Genomic DNA, 25,758 nt, shown 5'->3' on the forward strand with positions numbered 1-25,758 from the left:
CATACCGACACTTCTTTTATAGAGTGAGCGAGTCAGTTTTTACTGACATTTTCTTAATTTTGGGTTTTTCTCAGGTAATTTTAGGCTACTTTTTACCTAGAAAGAATGATATTAAGGATACTTTCATAGGGCGACACGAGCTGAGCCAGAAAATAGTTTAAGGTACAGTGGTACATCGGCTCATGAACTGTCCTGTTCGCGAACAAATCGGGTTAAGAACCAGATGTTAAAAAAAAAAAAAAATTCCGGTTCCCGAACCATGCTTCAAGCCATGAACACACAAACCAATTCTATATACTTTGACACAAACATTCCCAGAAAGGGTTGATTGGAAGCACCAAACCCTTTTTAAGATTTTTTTTCACTGTTACTCACCCTTTTTAATATTAATTATTTACACTTTTCCTGAAGAAATATTGTATTAAAAAAGGAATATTGTATTACTTGGTGTGTAAACGCATACAGCCAGAAGCAGCTGATTTGCTATGAACAACCAAATCCTATAACAACAGTGGTTGGCTTGCATTTCAACCATCATACGATGGTAGAAAAGGGATTTTGACGTAGGAAAAATCTATTTCTGGGCGAGGAAGCCGCAAATGGCATATACCGCTAAATTTAAGCGCTGCAAGTTTTACCTGAAGCTGAGGAAAGAATGTTCATCTGCTAACGACTATTATCGTGCATTGGCAACATGGATGAAACTCCCACAAACTTCAGTAAAGTACCATCAAACTCGACCGTAAACAAAATATGAGAGAAACGTGTTTTAATCAAAACTATTTGGCACGAAAGAACAAATTTTACTGTTTTCACTCCAATAAAAGATAAATGTGTAAGGCTCATTGTATTCTGATGAAATCAAGTGTAAATATCGAACGCGATCTGTTGTTTTTCTTTTATGCAACAAACACACCCTCACTGCCATCTACTAATGAAAAAAGTAATTAAATTTCATTCACAATGATACGTATTCAAGTGATATTTCGACTTGAAAACACTTTGTATAACGTAAAATAACCTTGTCCCATATCAATAGAGTATCTGCAGATTCATTTATGCTAACTAGAAGCAAGAAAATTGCTCTGATTTGAGTTCAATACAGCAAAACAAACTTACCTCACAGTCACCCTCAGCTGATTTCCAAACCAAAATATTGATTGCTGTTTGCATTTTATAATACAATAGTGATGTGAAAATACATACAATATTATTGGATGCAGTGAAGTGAAGCATAACTTGTGCCAGAAAACCATAAAAAATGGAAAAGTAAATAAAGTGTTTCTGAGGTTTGAATGAATTATTTGTTTTTACATAATTTAAAATGGGGAAATTGGTTCAGGTTACAAATTTTTCGAGTCATGAAGAATGTCCTTGGAGGAATTAAGTTCATGAATCGAGGTACCACTGTATATTCTCTGTAGGAGTATAGTTTAAAATATGAGAGAAAATGGATGTGACTTAAAAGTAGGGGTAACTTGAATAGCTTTCACACTTTGTTTTAAGCCATATGTTTTTTAAGAATTATTTGTTTTTACATAAATTTAAAATGGGGAAATTGGTTCAGGTTACAAATTTTTCGAGTCATGATGGGGATTGCCAGTGAATTTTGTAAGTTGTTGTTTGATGGGGATTGCCATTGAATTTTATAAGTTGTTCTTTCATGTCTTTGATCAGCTCCCTGGTATTTCATTTTTAACTTTGTGTTTTTCATTTCATTCATAATAACATACATGTGCTTAAGAGTGATGTTGGTTAGTTGGGGGAACAGCTAAAGCAATCTAAAAGTTATACATATAGAGATTCCTTACCATTTGTAAATGGAACAATTGTTGCAGGGTATTTGTAGGACCATAGGAGCATTAATCTAGCAATTACTGCACTTTCCAAATAATACGATTCCTCAGTTTCCTTTGAAGGAAGATGGGTCTGTCATTCTCAGGAATAAAAACTTTAGATTTGACTTATCTGATATACTGTTCCTCCAGTATCAGGGAAAGCATATCAAGACTTACTTTTCATAGCTCAAGTCAGATCAAGTAGCTAAATATTCATTACCAATTTGTCTGTCTTGAGAAATGCTGATACGTATTGTGAGATTAATGTCCACATACTTATATTCAAAAACAATACTTAGATGAATGTCAAATAATGACTTAAGAAAGAATAGAAATGGTGATGGTCTTGCGATGACCTAAGTCATTATTCTGCATGTGCATATTTGACATAAATCCTCTTATCAGCTACCAGTTGTCCACATTTACCAGTGATCTGGTCAGAAATACTGTCAGTCAGAATTTACTTTTTAATAGTTTTGTTTTAATGGGCCTTTTAATTTAATAATGTAGATACTGATTTTAATAACAGGTTCACAGAGGTGCTAGAAATAATACTATCGTCTATGTAAATCAATTTATCGTCTCTGTAAATCAATTGTATGACTGACATTTAAGGTTTAGGTTTTTCCTCAACGGTCTGTAATGAATGATTAACACATTCTAAGAGCTTACAGTTATATCCTCTTATTTTGCCTTTAAGGTTCGGGGTTCTGTCTCACAGTTACAGCACCCTGGGTGGTAATGTAATGTGATAATACATTTTGAGCAGTTATTTCAGTAACAACAAACAGTTCTTCCCCCACCTAAATTTAAATTTGGGTACTTGAAGTAATGGGTTTGTTGTAAAACAAGTATTTTTTCAAACAAACCTGTTACTTATATACACATGTCCCCTCCTCAGAGTCCTGAATTCTCTCTAACAAGAGTTGATAGTTCACAAAGAATGAAGCAATTTGATATGAAGATTTGGATTACATGTACAGTACCTCCTAGCGGCTGTGTCGGTTTGAATCTGGAAATATTTTGTTGGAACGTAGCAATAGTCAGAATTAGCATGTACATAATGAGAAATTATGAACAGATTGATTGTGTTGTTAGAAAATGACATGTTGATCATATGCAGGTAAGAATACAATTTTTTTTCAAGCTCACAATGATAGCATTCAGTATGTATGGGAAATTTTTCTATTCAGTCACTGAATAATGATAATTTTTGTCTCTTCTGTTTTAGCCTTTGGGTAATGACACTGAGTTCCGGTCATTTGAGTCTTTAGTGTCATCTGCTGTAAGGGCTAGTGTGGACCTCTTGCAAAGCCATGTAGGAGGTGTGGTATCTTCTTCAAATACTGTCACTTCATTGTTACTTTGTGCTATACATAGCACAGTGGTAGGGCAGGTGAGTAGTGTATATAATTTAGTTTTGAATTTTAGATGGAGTTCATGTAGATAACGTGAATGTTTTATGCATATAAGATTATGGAAATCTGAAAATAGCATTATTTTACTTTTTCAGCTTCACTGTATCTGAATGAAAAATTGGGAAGAAAAGTGTGTTGGTATAGCATGTTTATTTCAAAGATGAGGATAAAATAAGACCGTTTTCTTGAGTGTAAATCTTGGTGTATTGTCAAGCATGCCCTTAAAATCCTTAAGCTTTATGAGGACTACTATCTGTATTGTCAGAGCAAATGTAACTGAATCAGTTGCCATACAGAGATTGTTTACATCAGATTGCTGTTTTGTTTTTACTACTTGGTCATTCTGCTTTTTGCAATTATGCTGCCCATCTGCTGCTCAGTAGGGTCCTGGTAATCCTGAGTGTGAAACATGACAGTCAGGTTTTTGGCTTTCCATCACTTCAGAGAAAAAGTCTGGATTATTAGTTTGCCTGACAGATTTGGAGAGTGTAGTTTCTCTAAGAACTTGGCTGGCATTCATCTTATGTAATGTATTAAAAGATTTCTTTCTGGTCACCATTGATATTGAGTTAATTAGGACCCTCTCAACAAGTCTACAAAAGCTTTGCCTTATTATATATATTACTTTTGTTTAAAAGATTACTATCCTTAAAATTGATTCTATTGTTAAATTCCCAATAGCGTGTGGCTATTACACTGTTTCTATTGTTAACATAATGGTTTTATTTACTTCTCATCAGAGTGTTTTCCTTCCAGTATCTCCCACATGAGCTCAATTGCAATTGTCACAATTGATTATGTATACTGCAGCTTTATCAATTTATGTCAACTTCTTTCATTACAGATACAGACCCAGGCGCAGTCTCTGAATCTGCCCCAGAGTTTCCTGTTTTCTGTAGACACAGAGCTGAAGACTGCCCTTCAAGCCTTTGTAGGAAAGAGGTAGATATCACCTCTCTTTATTGGGTAACAGGGTTAACTGTATCTGTAAATATAGCGTTTTATATAAGTAACTTACAACGAAATTTCATAGCCATAGTTTCAACTAGCACAGCAGCTAAATTTTGAAATTTGTGGTAGCAATTCTTTTGTTTTGCGTAGATGACTAACCCCACCAACTTTTGAGAAAGATAGGAAGAACCAACAAAGAGCCTCAGTTTGTTTCTGCCTGCTTATGAAGAAGGTTGTGAGCAGTCAGCTGATTTTGAATTCATTTACTTTTCAAGTTGATGGTTTTATGCCAATTGGTGATGTATATTTAATTTTGGGTAGCCTTTGGCAGTTTACAACAGTGATAGGTTGTCTTCGGAGACTGAGTTTTTCACAATCTGAGACTTATTTTTCAAGATTAAGATAAGACTTTTTGGTTAGTTGACTTGTTCCTTGACTGTGTGACTCAGGTCCGAATAGTTTTTGTTATTTACAAGGTTAACTAGGTGCTGTACAAGTCACATACTGTTTGCAAGGACTGAAGGGGCAAGTGTGTTCTGTTGAGTCACTTGTATCTAATGTAAAGACTGAGGGTTTTAAATTCTTGTCTAGCCAAATTGGAAAGAGACAGAAAGGGAAAGGTGACTACTAGGAGTGATAGTAAGACTGTAGCTAGCCAGGATTCTGCTATGTCTTCTAGTAACATTGTTGTTCCTGTTGTCTCTGTTCCTTTAATGCCTCCTATTCCCAGTTCTCTAGCTGTACCACCTGATCCTTTACCTGGCTCCCACACTTCCAACCCCAATGCCATTGCCAGCCTCGAGTCAAGAATCTATCAAAATTTCGGCTTGACTGTAACCACTGTGTCCCAATTAGGGGCTTCAGTTTGAGTCCTTATGGACTAAGTGAGGCACAAAAGTGTCAGTGAAGTGTTGGTGGAGAAGGTGGCTGCCCATCCTGTTGATTTGCCTAGGCCAAGGTTCCAGGCATATTCCCCCTAAACCTGGGAGAAGTCATACCAGAAGCCCAAAGGGGGTCAGTGGGGTTTGCCCACGGATAGTCGCTTCCTCAGTTGGACTTTTATTAGTATCCCAGGTTGCGACAGACAGCCTGTGAAAAGGCGTCTATTCAGATGTGCGCCATCTTTCCTTGAGTTCAGAGGCATCAAGCCCTGATCAGATGGGCAATGACGCTTCCCTGATGAATCACGGCCATTAAAAAGGCATGCAGTGGATGTGGTCTGCTCCCTTCAGGTGCCTTGCAAGGTCAGTGGTCTGAGCCCTCCTGCAGTTTTTGGGCCAGCCCAGAATGTTTCCTTCCAGTTTATTCTGATGTGGAACATCAAGTTTTGGCGCCTAAACGTTCTTCTTCTGCTCACAAGCACAAGCGTCCAGCAGCACTTGTTTGTCTAGCAGAAGACTGGTGCTTATTAGCGGCCAGGCGTTCAGTAGTGTCCAGGTGTTCAGTAGTGCTCAAGCCCCCCGTGGCTCCCAGACGCCCATTGACTCCCAAGTGCCCAGTAACACCCGATCGCCCAGTCTTTTCTTCCAAGTGCTCGGCACCAGCTCCAGCTTTTTCAGTGCCAACTTTCTGACATCAGTCCTCCTCCCACTTCTGCGATGGTTGATCTGTCATTGGCTCCCATCCAGCGCCAACTGGATAACATGCTGGGACTTCTGAGTATCTGCCTACTGTGAAGTCTATGACTGACTTGTCCTCATCACCAGTATTGTCTGATGAGGAGGATTTGGATAAAGTTTCTTCTCCTGTGCATGCAGCCTTTCTGCATTTCTTGCTACTTAACTTTCTTATTGCTTAGCTTCCCCGCCTTTCTCTCTTCCGTGGTTCAAACCTCTCCTGTATCTGCTTTCTTAAGGGGACCGTCCGCTATGATGTCTATTTTTTTTATTTATTATGCAAAATACATAATTTTCATATATGTTTTAGATATATATAATACCTTCATCATATAAAAATTTCAAGTCATTTGATCAAAAACTTTTCGTTTTATTAGCAAAAATCATGATTTAAAAAAAAATAATTGGTAGAGTTTTCTCCGCTAATATGACATCAGTTGTATTGAAAATCATACCATAAAAACTTCTTTATATACGGAACAATTCTGTGTGACAGAATTTTGATTTTTTAATTTTTTAATTTTTTATGAATTTTTTTCTTTTTTTTTAGTCTAGACACTCAAAAAATTCTAAAAAAAAGAAAAAAAAGAAATCAAAATTCTGTCACACAGAATTATGGGATTTTTATTCCTCTTTCCAATGATATCTTTCTCTCTAAAATTGGATAATAAATACGTAACCGAGTAATGGTTACCGACATGCGCATAAGTATGTTTTTGAGTTATGAGCTCCCAAAGATTTGCTATGTAAATTTTCGCTTTTTTCTTATAAAAGTCAAAACAACATTATTATAATTACTTTATTTGTACTTTTATTGTTGAGTTCTACATCAAGGATCGTGGTCCTACCCCTAAAAGTGGTGTTAGTACCCTCAGCGTGACACCAGATAATGATGTTGACGGCGGGACATGAGACAATGAGGGCAGCTGAAAACAATTAATTTTCGTGTTTTTCTTTCAGCACACTCCTGGCCTTCGCTAATTTTGCTAGCCATAGTTGCTGAGTAGCCTTCTTGATCTTAGGTAACTTCGGCATTGCTATAAGTTCACTAAGAAGTTATAAAAACAACGTAAATAGCTAGTAACCAAACGCAAGTGCCTACGTGCGTGTAACTGCTTTGACGTCTGTGGCGTAACTGAGTCATTCTCCGAGTCTCGCCTATAAATAACCGCTCTGAGCAGCTCGCTTCTCACCCAGTGTCACAGTACCTTTCATTGCTACCAGATGTATGAGAATTTCGAAAAAAATCTTAAAAATCGCTGTATATATGCAAAAATAAACACGCAAAAACGATTCTGTCAAACTCAAGTCATACAGACGACGCAGTTACGATGACGTCATCATTTAAAAACCGCTATATCTTCATTATTTGTGAAAATAATTGGCTGAAACTTCTGGAAAGCATGCACGGCATGTTTCTGCATAGATACAAGTAATAACTCTATTTTTTATTTTTTCAAGTTGACATGTCATCCGCCATAGCGGACGGTCCCCTTAATGGGGAATCAACATGTGGAATCTTCCAGGTTAATCAAGATTGTGCTCTCCTCCTCAGCAAGGAAGGCATTAAAGTGGAATTGAGAATTGGCTTTCAGACAAGAGAGAGCAAAGGAAGGCTTCCTTCAGTTATGGACCCCCTATCCTGGCTGTCACGCAGAAGATATTTATTGTATACCACAGGAAAAGCGCTCCTTCCTTGGGTGTCGCTGCCTCCTCCCAGGGGGACTTCTCTGGGCTCATTGACTCCTCTCAAAGATCGGCCTTTTCGTCAGCCAAAGTAATGTTTTCTTCTGCAAAGCTTGATCATCTGCTTAGAAATATGTTCAAGGATTTCAAAGTATTGAGCTTTTTGGAATGGTCAGTGGGTTCTCTTGCCCGTAAGATACATGACTGTCCTTCTCTGGCCATGGAGGTTACCTTGGACTTGCTTGGTGTCCTTTCTTGTAACGATAAAGGCATTGGAGATTAGTCCCAGGGGTTGGCCTCTCTCTGCAAAGGAGATTCTGATGAAGAGGGAACTGTGGTTCTCGTACACAACAAAGGAGTTACTGCTGCACAGAGGTCTGCTCTCCTCTTGTCCCCGCTTGTCTGTGATTATACCCTCAGTCAACTGTCAACGAGATTGTGTTGGATCTGCAGAAAAAGTCGACTCAGGACCTCTTGTCTCAGTCTACCAGGTGGCCCCCCCTCTTCATCCTTATCCCTTTCATGACAGTAGATAGATAACTCAATCTAGACCCTGCTCAAATGTCTGGTTTTTGTTTCGTTCCCACAAGAAGCCCTCTGCTAAGTCTTCCTCAAGGAAGTGAAGATCATGTCCTCCGTGCCCCAGTAGGGGCCAGGTTCCTTCATATTTGGAAGAGGTGGGGCAAGAAAGGAGCAGAGCAATGGATTGTGAAAGTCCTGAGGGAGTGTTACTGTATCCTGTTCAAGGAAAAACCTCCACTAGTCAAGATTCCTATCATATTGTGACTGTCTACTCAGTAGGCTCAGTGAGGTTTTCAGTCCTCTTCGGAGGAAGTTTCCTCCTTCCTCAGGGAGAAAGCAATAGAAGTAGTAAAGACAGTTCATAGGGGTTCTACAATCGTTTTTTTGTAGTCCCCAAGTCTTCAGGAGGGTGGAGACCAGTCCTGGATATCAGTGCTCTGAATGTCTTTGTGCAGAAGACAAATTTCAGAATTGAGACAAATCATTCTATTCTATGATCCATCCACCAGGAAGACTGGATGGTCTCAATCGACATGCAGGATGCCTACTTCCACGTCCCTGTACATCCAGACTTCAGGTAGTACCTCAGATTCATATACCAGGACTAGGTCTACCAGTTTTGAACCCTGTACTTTGGCCTCTTGATGGTTCCCCAAGTCTCCATTTGTGTTCTTACCCCTCCCCCCCCCCACCCCACAACAGGGTGGCTTCATCTCATGGGCATCAACATCTCACTTTGCTTGGAAGATTGGCTCCTTCAATCCCCAACGAAGGAACAATGCGCCTAGGACCTTTGGAAGATTCTTCTAACCCAGGACTTCGGTTTATTAATAGATCTTCATAAATCCAAGCTGGCTCAGACTCAGGAGATAGTATCTTTTGGGATGACAATAAACTCTCAGAGTTTTTGGGCTTTTCCATCCCCCAAGAGAGTGGAATCCTGTCTGCAAACTGTAGTAGAATTTCACTCCCTCCAGTCCTGCTCAGCCAATAAATAGACGAGTCTCCTCGGGACTCTGGCCTCCATAGAGCAGTTTGTTTCCCTGTGGAGGCTTCATATGAGAGTCTGCAATTCTTCCTCAAGAGCTGACTAGGATGGGAAAACTCACCCAGACTCATTTGTATTTCCTGTGACCCAGGAGATCAAGAGGTACCTGCTATGGTGGAAGTACAAAGACAGATTGTTGGAAAGGAAGTCTCTCCTCCCTCTGAACTCCAACCTATATTCTGTGCAGACGTGTTGGACTTAGGTTGGGGAGCCCTCCTGGGAAACAAGGAAGTCTCTGGGACATGGTCTCTAGAGCAAGAAGAGTGGCACATCAGTGTGATGAAGGCAATTCACTTGGGTTTGCAAGCCTTTGCAATTAAAAGTTTTTGGCAAGACAGTGGTGGTCCACTCAGACAACAACACAGCCCTGTATCAGCAAGCAAGGGGGAACACATCCTCTCTTCCTCTGTGAAGCAGCGATGGATCTTCTTCTTTTGGCAAACCTGAATCAGACAAGAATCATCACAAGATTCTTCCAAGAAAAACTGAATGTCTTGGCAGACCAGCTGAGCCAAAACAATCAAGTCATCTTCACAGAATATACTTTAGACCCACTTGTCTGTTTAGACCAGTGGAAGCTGTGAGGAGGACTGACTCTGGACCACTTCACAACTTCCAGAAACCATCGACTACTGTTTTGTTCACCAGTCCCAAATTCCTTAGTATGGGCGATGGACAGCATGCTGCAGGACTAGTTGAACAAGGACTGTATGCCTTCCCTCCATTTGGCATGATAAGGGAGGTTCTGACACCAAGCAAAAATCTTCTCAGACAACCTCATTTCAGGTGGTTCCATCAAGGGTTTTCCACTTTAGCTCTGACCGGTTAAAGCTTGTCAGGAAGCTCCTTAGACAAAATGAGTTTTCAAGAGAGACTGCAGAAGCTATTGCTAAATGTAGACATCAGTCATCCAGCAATGTGCACCAAAACAAATGGTCTATTTTCCGCACTTGGTGCAGAAGAAATTTCATCTCATCTTCTCAGACAATTATAACAGAAATTGCAAACTTTCTGCTTTTTCCAAGGACCTCCAGAGGCTTTACCTCCTCTATTATTAAAGGTTACAAGGCCTTGCTGAGCTCTGTTTTCTGGCATAGGGGTCTGGACTTATCCTTAGACCAGACCTATCCGATCTCATTAGATCATTTGACACTCATAACCAGGAGAGGACCCCTTAGTCCTAATTCCTTAAGGAATTAAGGAATCTTACGTAGAAGACCCTCTTCCTGGTAGCCTTAGCAACTGCTAAGAGAGTCAGGGAAATTCATGCCATTGATAGAAGGATCGGGCCCTCCCAAGGAGACGCAATCTGTTAATATACCCTTGGGTTTCATGTGAAGAATGAGACTCTGTCCAAACCCAGGGCTCGTTCTTTTAGCATCAAGATCAAGAGTTTAATAGAGATTCTGGATTCAGAAGATGAAAGAGAGAGTGCTTTGTCCTGTGAGGGGTTTAAGATATTATCTGCATAGGACTGAGAAGATACGAGGATCATCCTGTAGCCTAAGGTGTTCGGTCAAAGACCCCTCTTGACCTCTTACGAAGAATGACCTGTCTTCTTAAGGGACCTCATTCATGAAGCATATTCTCAGATTGGAGAACTCTTGCCTACTTTTAAAGTTAGAGCCCATGAAATCAGGCCTATAGCTACGTCATTAGCGTTTAAGTATAACCTCTCTCTCTTCCATTCTCCAAAACACATACAGTAATACCCTGAACTTATACGATTCTAGTTGCGCAAATTCACAATAGCGTGAACTTTTAATTGGAACTAACTAATTATCATGTGCGAGTTCTTCACAATAGTGCGAACATTTGCGAATCCTCCAGCAACACTGCAAAACCCTGCAAAAAGTGTTTAATTTATTATGTAAATTTTTAAGTTTTAAAGCTTTTCTGTATAAAGTTTATTAACCATTAAACGCTGAAGTGGTATTTTAAAAATCGTCTCCCATATGCTGGCAGCGTTCGCGGGTGAGCGCCGAAGCGGAAAAAATGTTTTTTTCAAAAAATCACAGCATGCTTAGTTTTCAAGATTAAGAGTTCATTTTTGGCTCCTTTTTTTGTCATTGCCTGAAGTTTAGTATGCAACCATCAGAAATGAAAAAAATATCATTATCATATATAAATATTGGGATATATGACAGCGCAAAAAAAAATTTCATATATAATTGTATACAAATCGCGCTGTAAGCAAAACGGTTAAAGCTAACGAGTTAATTTTTTGTTGTTGTATTGTACACTAAATTGTGATCATTTTGGTATATAACACATTGTAAAATGATCAAGGCAACACAGAGAAAATATCATCACAAAATGGTGCATGAATTCGTAATGTGCGGACGGAAAAAAGCTGTTTTCAAAAATTCACCATAAATCGAAATATTGTGCTAGAGACTTCCCGTTTGTTGCAAAATGAAGGTAATTGATTGAATATTACTAGACTGTAAGTTTTGTAGCTTACAATTGCAGTTTTCGACCATTTCGGTCAAGTTAAAGTTGACTGAAGGACGAATTTTTTCTATTTATCGTTATTTATATGAAAATATTTCAAAACTGATAAAAGCTACAACCATGGGTTTTTTTTGTTGTATTCTACATGTAAATGCGCACATTTCAATATATAAAACTTTATTTAATGGCTGATTTAACCCTTAAACGCCTATTGAACGTATTTTACGTCTAGATAAATTGTCTGTTGGGTGCCGACTGGACGTAATTTACGTCGACATAGAAAAGTTTTTTTAAAATTCGCGGAAAAATACTTATAGGCCAACCAGCTGAAAACTTTTGAATCACATGCCTTGGGGGATGCTGGGAGTTCACGGATCAAGTTGTTGTTTTGTTTGCAATCGTTACGCAGGCGCGCAAGTGCGAATTTCTTTCTTATCGCACTAAAAAGTATCAGTGACACATCTCAGAAATTATTTCGTCACTTTGACATAATTTTTGCACCATTTTTAATTAGGCTTTACATGGAGTATTATATATGAAAATGTGCACAATTAAATATAGAATACAACAAAAAAATACTCATGATTGTAGCTTTTATCAGTTTTGAAATATTTTCACATAAAAAACGATGTGCCAAAATTTCAACCTTCGGTCAACTCTGACTCTACCGAAATGGTCGAAAAACGCAATTGTAAGCTAAAACTCTTAAATTCTAGTAATATTCAATCATTTACCTTCATTTTGCAACATATTGGAAGTCTTTAGCACAATATTTCGATTTATGGTGAATTTATGAAAAAAACTTTTCTTACGTCCGCGCAGTAAAACTCCGAAAAAATCATTCGTGTGATTGTCGTAATGTTTGCACCATTTTTAATTAGCCGTTACATAAAGTTTTATATGTGGAAATGTGTGCAATTTTATGCACAATACAACTAAAAACAACCCATGGTTGTAGCTTTTATCAGTTTTGAAATATTTTCATATAAATAACGATTAGTGCAAAGATTTCAACCTTCGGTCAACTTTGACTCTACCGAAATGGTCGAAAAACACAATTGTAAGCTAAAACTCTTTCATTCTAGTAATATTCAATCATTTACCTTCATTTTGCAACAAATTGGAAGTCTCTAGCACAATATTTCAATTTATGGTGAATTTATGAAAAAAAAACATTTTCCTTACGTCCGCGTAGTAACTTTCGAAAAAATCATACCTGCGATTGTCGTAATGTTTGCACCATTTTCAATTAGCCGTTACATAAAGTTTTATATATGAAAATGTGCACAATTTTATGTAGAATACAACCAAAAATAATTGAAGGATGTAGCTTTTCTCATTTTCGAAATATTTTCATATAAATCACGATAAATAGAAAAAAAAACCTGTTTGGTCAACTTTGACTCTACCGAAATGGTAAAAAAACGCAATTGTAAGCTAAAACTCTTACAGTCTAGTAATATTCAGTCATTTAGCTTCATATTGAAACAAATTCGAAGTCTCTAGCACAATATTTAGATTTATGGTGAATTTAAAAAAAAAACTTTCCTTCCCTCCATGTGCGGATTCTCCGCTGCAAATCTCCGAAGCAAATCTCCAAATTCTCGGAACATTAACTCCGTTTCATTTTAGGTGTTTCTTAGAGTTTTATATATGAAAATGTGCGCAATTTCATGTAGAATACAACTAAAAATAATTGAAGGTTGTAGCTTTTCCCATTTTCAAAATATTTCATATAGAAAAAATATATATACAAAAATTTGACACTTGGTCAAATTTAACTCGTCTGAAATGGTCGAAAACTGCAATTGTAAGCTAAAACTCTTACAGTATAGTAATATTAAATCATTTATCTTCATTTTGAAACAAATTGGAAGTCTCTGGAACAATATCTAGATTTATGGTGAAATTTAAAAAAAAAACTATTTTTACGTCCGCGCGTTACAAATTCATGCATCATTTTGTGATAATATTTTCTCTGTGTTGCTTTGATCGTTTTACAATGTGCTATATACCAAAATGATCGCAATTTAGTGTACAATACAATGAAAAAATTAACTCGTTAGCTTTAACCGTTTTGCTCACAGCATGATTTGAATACAATTATATATGAAATTTTGTTTTTGCGCTATCATATATCGCATTATTTATATATGATAATGATAATTTTTTTCATTTCTGATGGTTGCATACTAAACTTCAGGCAATGACAAAAAAAAGGAGCCAAAAATGAACTCTTAATCTTGAAAACTAAGCGCGCTGTGATTTTTAAAACAAATATTTTTTCCGCTTCCGTGCTCACTCTGAGACCACCCAGGCATACGGGAGACGATTTTTAATATACTGCTTAGGCGTTTAAGGGTTAAAATGGTGCAAACATTACAGCAATCGGACGAAAAAATTTATGATTTTTTCGGAAGAGTTACAGCGCGGATGTAAGGAAAAAGTTTATTTCATAAATTCACCATAAATCGAAATATTGTGTTAGAGACTTCCAATTTGTTGCAAAATAAAGGTAAATGATTGAATATTAGTAGAATGTAATAGTTTTAGCTTAAAATAGCGTTTTTTCACCATTTCGGTCAAGTCAAAATTGACCGAAGGTTGAAATTTTGTCCCTTATCGTTATTTATTTGAAAATATTTCAAAACTGATAAAAGCTACAACCATGGGTTGTTTTTAGTTGTATTCTACATGAAATTGCGCATATTTTCATATATAAAACTTTATATAATAGCTAATTTAAAATGGTGCAAATATTACGACAATCGAACGAAAAAATTTCTGATTTTTTTCAGAAGAGTTACCAAGCGGACGTAAGGAAAATTTTTTTTTTTTTCATAAATTCACCATAAATCGAAATATTGTGCTAGAGACTTCCAATTTGTTGCAAAATAAAGGTAAATGATTGACCAAAGGTTGATATTTTGGCACTTATAGTTATTTATATAAAAATATTTTCAAAACTGATAAAATCTACAACCATGGGTTGTTTTTTGTTGTATTCTACATGAAATTGCGCACATTTCCATATATAAAACTTAATGTTATGGCTAATTTAAAATGGTGCAAAAATTACGACAGTCGGACGAAAAAATTTATGATTTTTTCGGAAGAGTTACCGCGCTGACGTAAGGAAAAAGTTTTTTCTGTAAATTCACCATAAATTGGAATATTGTGCTAAAGACTAACAATTTGTTGCAAAATGAAGGTAAATGATTGAATATTACTAGAATTTAAGAGTTTTAGCTTACAGTTGCGTTTTTTTACCATTTCGGTAGAGTCAAAGTTGACTGATGGTTGAAATTTTGGCACTTATCGTTATTTATATGAAAATATTTCAAAACTGATGAAAGCTACAACCATGAGTTGTTTTTTGTTGTATTCTACATGAAATTGTGCACATTTTCATACATAATACACCATGTAACGGCTAATATAAAATGGTGCAAAAATTATGTCAGACAAAATAATTTCTGAGATGTCGCTGATGCTTTTTAGTGCGAGAAGAAAGAAATCCGCGCTTGCGCGCCTGGGTAACGATTGTGAACAACGCCTTCATCCGTGAGCTCCCAGCATCCCCCAAGGCGCGTGATTCAAAAGTTTTTGCCTAGTAGGCCTATAACTATTTTTCCGTGAATTTTTAAAAAAACTTTTGTATATCAACGTACCATACGTCCAATCGGCACCCAACAGACAATTTATATCGACGTTTAATACGTCTAATCGGCATTAAAGGGTTAAGATGTATTTTTTTTTTTTTTTTTACATGCATAGATAAACATGATAAAAAGGTAATTACAGCACCTGCAGTTAGTGCATATACAAGGGATTTTGACGAAGGAAAAATCTATTTCTGGGTGATTGGCTCGTGTCGCCCTATGAAAGGATCCTTAATATCATTCTTTCTAGGTAAAATTAATCTAAAATTACCAGAGAAAAACAAAATTAAGAAAATGTCAGTAAACTGACTCGCTCACTCTTAAAAAGAAGTGTCAGTATGGCAATAGGGGCGAGTGGGAACACTACCACGAAACATTCACCAATTAGAACTTCCAATCAGAATCCCCACAAGAGAGAGCTGATACCAACGGGCGATGCGGCCGCTACTACTACTACTACTAGAGGACGCCACGGACAACAGCGCCCCTAGCGGACATCCTTAATCTAAAAACATCTTGTCCTGCAGGGGGGGGCAAACAATACAGGGAGGGTTTCATAGGGGGCGACACGAGCCAATCACCCAGAAATAGATTTTTCCTTCGTCAAAATCCCTTTTCTGGGCTCAGCTCGTGTCGGCCTATGAAAGAGTACCAGAGAAACAGACAAGATGGGAAAAAAGGACAAATGAAAAGCAGTTGTAAAATGAGGATATAATATAAGTAAATCAATTACAGCATAAATAAACTAAGTACTTAAGTCTAACTTATTTCTAAACAGTAACATAAAAGAAAGTTAGTAATGTAAAGTACTTAAAATTACAGTAAACACAGTAAATTATAATAATGCAGTGTAATTTAACAAAATAGATTTACTTAGATAACTTATTTACAAAATATACAAACACATTGTGTCCTACCCTAGCATAAAAATAAGGGTAGGTACACTGAAGTACATTATCAGTACAAAGTGTGGATGTCCCTAGCAAAAAAATAAGGGACAATCCACTAATATGATTTCAGCGGCTAAGGCTAGGATATCCGAGTAGCATGGCGATAGGGTGAGGCATGTTGGATGAGGTAGGTAGAAAGGAGACCTGGATCTGTACTACAACTACTATACAGTATCAGGAGAAACAATGTTTCCCGCTGCTACTGCTGAAAATTTTAAAGATTCCAAGGACTTTAGATAGTGACGTTTAAAGACTGTCGGAGATTTCCATCCAGTATACTTTTTAAGATCCTCAAAGTTCATATGTTGAAAGTAATTTTAATTGAGGTGGCTACTCCCCTGATGTCATGTGCTTTTGGGAATGAATCAGGATTGGCTTGTTTAATGAAGTAAAGGATTTGTTGTCTAATACCTTTTACTGACAAAGTACCACCTTTCTCTCTCATGAAGAGAGGACCTGAGGATCTTGAGGATGTACGAGATAGAAAGGCTCTTAAAGTTGATACTGGCAAAGAGAAGGGTCTTGCGGAAGTGGGATGACTTTCCAAGGGGCCCACCTGCAAGAGGATCCTCATTTTTAGCCAAAAAAACTACGATCCGGAGCAAGCAGAACTTCTCCTGAGGGGAGGAATTCCACATGACCCGCATCTCTGGATAGAGCCGACAGTTCTGAAATTCTAGCTCCTGAAGCTAGGCTTAATAAGAATAATGTCTTTCTAAGAAGCATGAAACTGCAGTAGGCCTTTGAGAAGGTCTAAGTCTAGCACAGGCTTTAGGAATAGACGTGAAATAAGATTCAGTCAGATCTATCTGAAAACCTAACTGAAAGATCTTCTTCAAAGCGATTTATGAGTAGTAATAGTGCTAGCTGCTAACCTTTTTCAAACAAGGATCTGAAAAGGATATAGCTAGATTAAACTGTCATGGTTGTAGTGTTTGATTCTTTCAGGAAGGATGCTAATTTTTTAACAGCTGAGTCATATTGTCTAATAGTTGACTCTCTCTTATCTGATTCTAGGAAGAGAATGTTTTGTGGATCAATATTAGCATCTTTATTAGCCGCAAACTTCATGAAGTCCATAAAGTTAGGGTCTGAAGAATTCCTGAGGAAGCGAACACAGTCCTCATTTGTACTGATTGTGACAGCTTGGGATTGGGAATCCGTTGAGGTCGGAGGGACCCAATTCCAGAAGAAGAGGATACCAGTTGCTCTTGGGCTAGTCCGGTGCAATCAGAGCTACTATTCCCTTGAAAGTCCTCAGCTTGCTTAAGACTTTCAGAGGAGATTCACTGGAGGAAAAACATAAATTTTTCTCCACTGATCCCAATCTAACGACAGGCGTTCGTGGCATAGGCCAGAGGGTCCAGGTTGGGGGCCACATAGCAAGGGAGCTTGTGGTTCGCTTGTGAGGCGAAGAGATCTACTTGGAGACCTGGGGCTCTCCGGCATATCCACCGGAATGACCCGTCGTCTAGGGACCATTCTGATTCCAGAGGGACTGACCGGGACAAGCGTCTGCTATCACATTTCTTACCCCCGCCAGGTGAGTGGCGGACAGATGCCATTTGTGTTTGTTTGCTAGGGCAAAGATGGCTATCATGACATGGTTCACATGCTTGGATTTGGACCCTCCCCTGTTGATGCAATGAACTACCACTGCACTGTCCAAAACTAGCCTTAGATGAGACTTTTTCGGGGGAAGCAGTCTCTTCAAGGTAAGAAATACTGCCATTGCTTCCAGAACGTTTATGTGGAGCTGGCGAAATTGAACTGACCAAGTCCCCTGAATCTGTTTGAACTGATAATCCCCACCCCCCCACCCGGACAGGGAGGCATCCGTGTGAATGGTTAACACTGGAAGGGGATATTGAAGGGGTACCCGCTTGGCTAAGTTCTTTACTTTTGACCATGGACGGAGTTGATTGCGAAGGATCTGTGGAATTACTGACAACTTGTCTCGAGATTTGGCGTTTGCTCTCGATCGCCAAACTCGATTTATATCTTTTAGCCTTGCTTTCAGGAGGATATCTGTCACCGAAGCAAACTGAAGGGACCCTAGGATTCTTTCCTGGCTTCTCCTTGATGTTTGTTTGCATTTGAGAAATTGTCTGACAGATTTGCTATTTCCTTCCGTTTGGCCACTGGAATTGACAGATTGTGGGAAGACAAATCCCATTGGATTCCCAGCCACTGAAAACGAGACTCCGGGGTAAGTCTGGATTCGTTTTGTTTATCTGGAACCCCAGATGTTCCAGAAAGTGAACTACCTTTTTGGTGGCTTTGAGACATTCCTCGACTGTTGGTGCCCAGTCAACCAATCGTCGAGGTATGCTGCTACCATGATTCCCTGAGTTCTCAATTGCTGCACAACCACTTCTGCTATTTTCGCGAATACCCTGGGGGCTACATTCAGACCGAAGGGCATCACTTTGAATGAGAATGTCTGATTTCCTAGCCTGAATCCTAGGAATGGGCGGAAGTGTCTGGCTATAGGGATATGATAGTATGCGTCTGTAAGATCGATGGAGCATGTGACGGCTCCACGCGGAAGTAAGGTCCTTACTTGCGAGAGGGTAAGCAATCTTGAACTTGTCGCAACGAATGAAAGATTTAGCTTTGACAAGTCTAAAGATTACCCTTCTTTTTGTTGAGCCTTTCTTTGGCACGCTGAATAAGCGACCTTGAAATTTTAGATGCTTGACTCTCGCAATAGCTCCTTTCTGAAGGAGTTCCTCCGCATAATCTGTCAATTCCTTTGATGGTATTTGGCGGAATGATTTGATTGGAGGGGGATCTTTGATCCAACTCCAACCCAATCCTTTGGACACTATGCTCTGTGCCCAATTGCTGAACCCCCACCTGTGACGGAAGAGGAACAGCCTCCCTCCTACCTGGGGAGCCTCATTGTTGATGGGCGGGTTGACCACCACGCCCTCCTCTGAACTGCTTACTCCTTGTCGCCCTCCCTGCGCCACGCTGGCGGAAAGTAGCCTCTCGCCCTACCTCTCGATTGTCTGTTAAAGGGAGGTAGCCCTGACCTTCATACGTAGGGTTGAAGGCCGGCGAGAGTGCGTAGGAGGTCGAAGGTTGACTGAGGATACAAGCAGGCGAGGATTGGGCTGGTTCTGCTTAGAAGTAGCAGGTTGTCCCTGTTGGGTAACCGGGACGGCCTGAACAAATTGCTGCTGTTGCTGGTGTTTCTGGTAAGGCTGGAACCTTTTACCCAGACTTCTTTGGTTTCTTACCAGCAGTGGGGACGGATTCTTGCTTCCTCTTAGATGAAATACCCCACCTAGCTCTAAGGCTCTGGTTGAGCCTAGCCGCCTCGTGGTGTACTTCATTTACAGCGGACTCTGGGAAGAGATCCGCTCCCCACATGCTAGAAGCCAGGAGTCTACTAGGCTCGTGCCTAATAGTGCACTCCTGCAGAACGTGCTTTCGGCAATTCCTCCTAGCTTGGAAGAAGTCGAAAGCAATCCGTCTGAACCGTCTGAAGCTGGGATTTGGCCAAGATCTTAAACAAAGGTTCCGTGCCATACGAGAGAGCAGCCATCTCTGTTATGATCAGCGAATTGAGGGACCTGCCAAACCTAGTTCGCGCGTCGAACTCCGCCTGAATCAAGGAATCAGGCAGCCTTGGGAGCTTTTCGCCGAACTGGTCCATGGCGCAGTCCGTTTGAGCTTACCAAGCGTGAACGTGGCTGGCAAGTTTTCCCACAATTCTCCAAAAGCTGGGAAGAGCGGAGAAGTAGACTCCGCCTCCCTTAGCTGTGGCATGGGCTCATCCTTGAGGACTGCCTGAAGAGTCGTCCTCTACTATTTTGTAGCGAACGGAAGGAAGAAGCCTCCTCTTCCGTCGCAAAAATAGTGAAAGGACTCTTATAGGCCTGGAGCTTGGTGTTTGTACATCCCAGTCCTCAAGGCAGTGAACCCATTCACGTTGAGCATGATCCCCTACTGTAGAGAACATTCTCCCTAGAGATCTTGTCTTCCCTAGTAACGCTAGCCTGGGGGCCCTACGGTCAGCCTAGCATAGCCAATGAAAGGCTGCGTCAAACCCGGAGGATAAAACTCGAAGTCCTCAATCCTTCGAGTTCCACACTCCGGGATAGAGATCATACCATCCTTAAACGGAGCGTAAGCGGCTACTCTCCATGGGTTCTCCATAGAGAAAGCTGGTAGTGAATCATATGGTGGAAGCTGGAAAATACCAGCACTTGTTACTGGGGAGACTGGAAGGGGGACCTGAGAGAGCCCAGCTACTCGGTCCTCATTCTCTCTAACTCTGTTAGAGAGATCTTGGATGGACTGGCCCCGATTGAGACAGAGTGCTCGACAGTTGTGCGAACATCTGCTCAAACTTCGTCCCCAGGGCGGAGACTTTTGAGAGCCGACCATCTCGCCCACCTGTTGCATCACCACTGCTGAGAAAGCAGTGGGATCAAAGGTGCTGGGTCCCGCTCCTCCAACCGGCGTTACCGGAGTGGATGCGGTGGAGGCCGGAGAAGGCATTGGCTCGGCGGGAGCGCGAGCCTTCTCCTTAGAAGACTTGCTTCTAGAGCTCTTCGAGTAAGAAGAGCTCGGCTTGGCCTTCACCGCGTCAGCGTAAGAAGTCGAAGACTTCTTAGCCGAAGAAGACGAAGACGACTTTCTTAGAAGTCGTCTTAACTAGGGTCTTCGGTTCTCTCTGTCCCTCCCTCACCTTTGGGGGTACAGAGAGAGCGGGAGAGCGGGTAGGGATCTCAGATCCCACAAAGCCTTGGAAAGAAGCACTTGAAGAAGGGACAGGAGAAGATCCAGGAGCGCCCAAGGAAAGACCTTGGGCGCCCGACACACCTACCTCAACCAACAAATCCTCCGCACCTACCGCCATAGGCTCAATGTTGAGGTCCAGGGTAGCGACGTCCGGGACCGACTCCTGTGTGGCTACGACCCCGAAAGATTGCTGCATCTCTTGCTGGATGGAGGCTATGAGAGGGGTCTGCGGATAAGGGGTCAACATACCCTGTTGACTTGCCCCCGGGGAAGATCTGGACGGCCAGCTTCTTGTCTAAAATATAAGGCTGGCCTTTGGCGGCGTTCTTTCCGAAGCCGCCTACCCACGCTTTCAGGGTTGCAAGGGCGACCTCCCTCACACCAGCAGCCTGAAAGAAAAGGCGAAATGAGCTTCTAATGGCGGAACGGGGTTAACAAACTTATGTCTAAGAGTTGTTAGTAAAATGATAAAGAAGTCTATAATCGACTTACCCCTCCACCAGCTGACTGACTAGGTCGTAGCAGATGGCGCAGGCTTCCGGGTGCCAGACGATCATATCGTTGTACGGCGTGGCACATGGAGCGTGAGACCTGCACTCATCGTGGCCGCAGGGGTCGTACAACGTCGCGTTGCATCCCAGGACCTGACAGTTGGTAGCCTGTAAGTGAAAAGATACATAAGTATCAGGAGAACACTTACAGCCTAACAGTTGCTCCGCTGGTGCCGGAGCGAGAAAGTTAGATTAAACCAGAGCCCCGCCATAATACGTGTGGTAGTAAAATGGTTGGTTGTCCTAGGCTACGGCGGAGACAAGAGATAAATCCAACCAGGTGTGGTGGTAAAAGAAACCACGACGGATAATGTCGGGGATGGTATACATATGAATAATAAATTAAACACATCATCGTAAAATTAGGGTATATCCTTAAAAATAACAATAATTATCAAACCTTTCCCCACCGTCTACTAGAAGAGTGCCCGGGTAAGAAGCAAGCTCCCTTCCGGCCTAGCGGGGGAGAGATGTAGGATATAGTAGGCAAGCAACCGACCACTAGTAGTGACCACCCCGCCCGCTGGCGGAGCCAGTAATCTATAACCAAAGGTGCCCCGGCTGCGGCCGAAGGCTCCGTTCGTTATAGAAAGGGAAGGTGGCTGAGCAACTGGGGAAGGGGGGGGGAGGGTCTCGGCGTACACGGCGGGAGAGAGAGAGGGGGGGGTGGCCTACTCCTCCCCGTCCCAACAACTACCCTCTCGGAGACCCGGTCCCGCCCTATGAGTGGTCGCCCTATACCCCCCGCTGGGAGGAACCCCTGGCCTCCTCAGAGAGAGAGGGAGGAAGGCAACTGAGGTTGTCATGACAACCAAGGGTCCCCCAGCGCCTCCCTATACCTGGTAGGGAGGGAAGGGGAAGGGGAAGGTGCGATGGAACACGTGACCGCAAGTGGCCTAAGCCGCGAAGCAACACAACCGTGGGAGGGCCACGTGAACCAGGCTGTACCAATACATGGGACATGCACCTAGGCTAGCCTAACACCCTAAATAGAACTAAATTTACATCGTAAAGATGGAAAACAAAGACACTTTTAGTAGAAGAAAAAAGAAGCCCAGGAGGAGGCAAACTGTTCCGAGGAACAGAAGCCTACTCGGAGCCAGCGATAGCCGATGAAGAGCAAGAGCCGGGATGCTGGGCTGGAACATAGAATAGCCCTAAATACCAAACTAAGAGAATGGTAAAAGGGCTAACCTAGCTAAAACTCGATGTAAAAACGATGAACGTGATATAGTAAAGCCCATAAGTATAAGAAGTCCCAGTATGGAGGACCGGGAATTCTTAACGAGGCAGCATGGTGCCGCCACGAGACAACCGGGAAACCGTATAGACCTATTAGAAGGAAATACTGGTTCCCGGAAGACTAAAAATACAGTAAAACATTACTTATGAGGCACTTAACTTAGCCGTTGCGATGGCAGAACGTTCCATGATGAATGGTGATATAAATCCTCGTGAAATAGCACAAGCACAAGAAAATGCGTCCGAACGCTGGCGCTAATAATTAAGGATGTCCGCTAGGGGCGCTGTTGTCCGTGGCGTCCTCTAGTAGTAGTAGTAGCGGCCGCATCGCCCGTTGGTATCAGCTCTCTCTTGTGGGGATTCTGATTGGAAGTTCTAATTGGTGAATGTCTCGTGGTAGTGTTCCCACTCGCCCCTATTTGCCATACCGACACTTCTTTTTAAGAGTGAGCGAGTCAGTTTTACTGACATTTTCTTAATTTTGTTTTTCTCTGGTAATTTCAGATTAATTTTACCTAGAAAGAATGATATTAAGGATCCTTTCATAGGCCGACACGAGCTGAGCCCAGAAATACTTTTATAAGATGCAATACCCATTCACAAGTTACTGCACTTTTCAAAGATGATATTCCTTCAGAAAATGTTTAATTTCTGAAGTAAGTACATTACGGTCCCCAATTATACGAGAATTTGGTAGATCCACGGCCTTGCTGAATGTGACATTCACATATTTCAAAACACATACCTTATGGGAATACAGTGGTGCCTCAGGTTACGAAATTAATCCGTTCCGAAGCGGCCTTCGTCACCTGATTTTTTCGTATCTAGAACTACGTTTTATATGTAAATTGCCTAATTCATTCCAAGCCGTTCAAAAACACCACAGTAAATTTTATAATAAAGCTTAATTGACCAATAAACAATGAAATACAACAATTTGGACCATTCAATACTTAACCTAACCATTACTGTACCTGTAAATAAAGTGTATTAGTGTACAGGGTACAAGAAATACTGTGTGTATATGTATGTATGTAGTAAAATGTGGAACCTTACCTTTCGAGTGAGGTGATGTCTGAAAGTGGCGACAGAGGGGGAGGACAAACGGCAGAAAACATGAGCACTTAACTTTACGAAACACATTAAAAAAGTGGCAGAAAACATTGACACTAAACTTTACAAAACACATTAACAAATGGCTGAAAACATTAACACTTCTTGATTATCTCCATCTACGTCTCCATAGAAAACATCCTCTTCTTTCTGTGAACTTCAGCAACATTCTTGGGACCCATGGCTAATAACGTAGTACAATTAAGTTCACACACAACACGATAAAATAACTTACAGTACAACGAAAGCGAAATCACTAACATGAATTTACGTTAAAAAACGAAATATATATGTGAACGAACGAATTCCAGGTGTTTACGTTAACGCTGCCGCAAAAAATGGTCAAGGAATGCCTTTACATAGAGGCATGATGGAACAGATGCTGACCAATAGGAGAGTAGGATCTTATGGCGGTGACTAGCATCAGGAACCAATGGGAGAGCGGGAGGATGGTGGCGAGTCTATTAAGTTGGCGGCGCGCCAGTTTTAAAATTGTTCTCGGCGGCCTGGGCAAATCTCGGACTTTACCCTTTCGCAACCTGAATTATTTTCGTACACAGAAGCAAAAAAATCTTTGTCTTTGCTCTTGTAACCTGAATTTTTTGTATATAAGGACTTTTGTATGTAGAGGTTCCACTACTTCCATTAGGGCCACTATACATACTGCAATTTTTTCTAATATGAAATTGTTCTTATGGATAAATAAAACATTAAAAAGGTTTTAATAACCCAGGATTGTGAAAACTCCCACACGTAAACAATGAACCATTGGGTGCAAGTTTTTTCCTTTAAAAAAACCTTATGGATGGAATTTCCTCTACCTATCCTCTGCCAAAAAACCTTCAAACTCCTCTATATTATCCTCTGTGAAGAGTTCTTCTGCTGAAGGAAGGCTTTGTGAACCATTTGAGGTTTCGGGGACTGTGGATCTTGCGTGTCTTCATTCCCGTAAGGGGACTGTGGATCTTGCGTGTCTTCATTCCCGTTAGGCCTTACAAACCTGGTACGAGCGCCTGTCTTTTTATTTGTCCGGCATGTTCACTATGTAATAGTTTTCATATGAATTTATTCTACGATAAAAAGAACTGATGAAAATTCAAAATTTGATATGAAATTACAATTTCTTAAAAAAAAAAATGATACAAATTCAAAATTCACCATGAAACGTCAGTTTCTTGAAAAGTTTAGATCGAACGATTCTCTCTCTCTCTCTCTCTCTCTCTCTCTCTCTCTCTCTCTCTCTCTCTCTCTCTCTCTCTCTCTCTCTCTCACTCAAAAATTCAAAATTTTATATGAAATAACAATTTCTTTAAAAAGAAATGATAAAAATTCAAAATTCAACGTGAAATGAGTTTCTTGAAAAGTTTAGATTGAACGATTTTCTCTCTCTCTCTCTCTCTCTCTCTCTCTCTCTCTCTCTCTCTCTCTCTCTCTCTCTCTCTCTCAAACACACCTGCTTCTCTGTTAATTACTTTTACCAGTTATTTTCATCAAACCCTATTTCAACAATAGAAAAAAATAAATGATCAAATCTGCATGATGCGGATGAGCAGAATACACTTCGGAGATCTGAATAATATGTATGGCGATGCTCATTCATACACACTACGGTATGACGTCACAAATGTGTCTTAGCTAATGGCTGAGCAGGAAATCTTTCTCTTGCATTCACCCTTGGAGGAATAATAGTTTTTTCCTCCAAGCATTCCCCCCCACCCCTTCACTCAGATACCAGCAATCCCCCCCCCCCCCCCCCCCCCCCCCCCCCCACATCTACAGTACTTGAAAAGACAGTAGATTTGATACGTTTTGCGGCGCATGACTCGCAGAATTTGAACGGCTTCACAGATACAGAAACTATTTTTGAGAACTAGCGACCGCATAAAAGGGGAATCGCGCAATTCAAACATGCATAATTCGGAACCGGACTATATTAATATTATACTGTACTA

The 25,758-nt window shown here is 40.6% G+C and overlaps 1 protein-coding gene across 1 annotated transcript in view; it reads left to right on the forward strand.

Moving 5' to 3' along the window:
- The window catches only part of LOC135217560 (uncharacterized), a 313,898-nt gene that overhangs the window by 198,815 nt on the left and 89,325 nt on the right, over nt 1–25,758 (forward strand). Inside the window, exons 6-7 of the mRNA XM_064253525.1 lie at nt 3,070–3,234; nt 4,101–4,198. Coding sequence (XP_064109595.1) covers nt 3,070–3,234; nt 4,101–4,198 — 263 coding nt within the window. The remainder of the gene's footprint in view (nt 1–3,069; nt 3,235–4,100; nt 4,199–25,758) is intronic.

This window comes from Macrobrachium nipponense, chromosome 7 (assembly GCF_015104395.2).
Source record: "Macrobrachium nipponense isolate FS-2020 chromosome 7, ASM1510439v2, whole genome shotgun sequence".
Lineage (NCBI taxonomy): Eukaryota > Metazoa > Arthropoda > Malacostraca > Decapoda > Palaemonidae > Macrobrachium > Macrobrachium nipponense.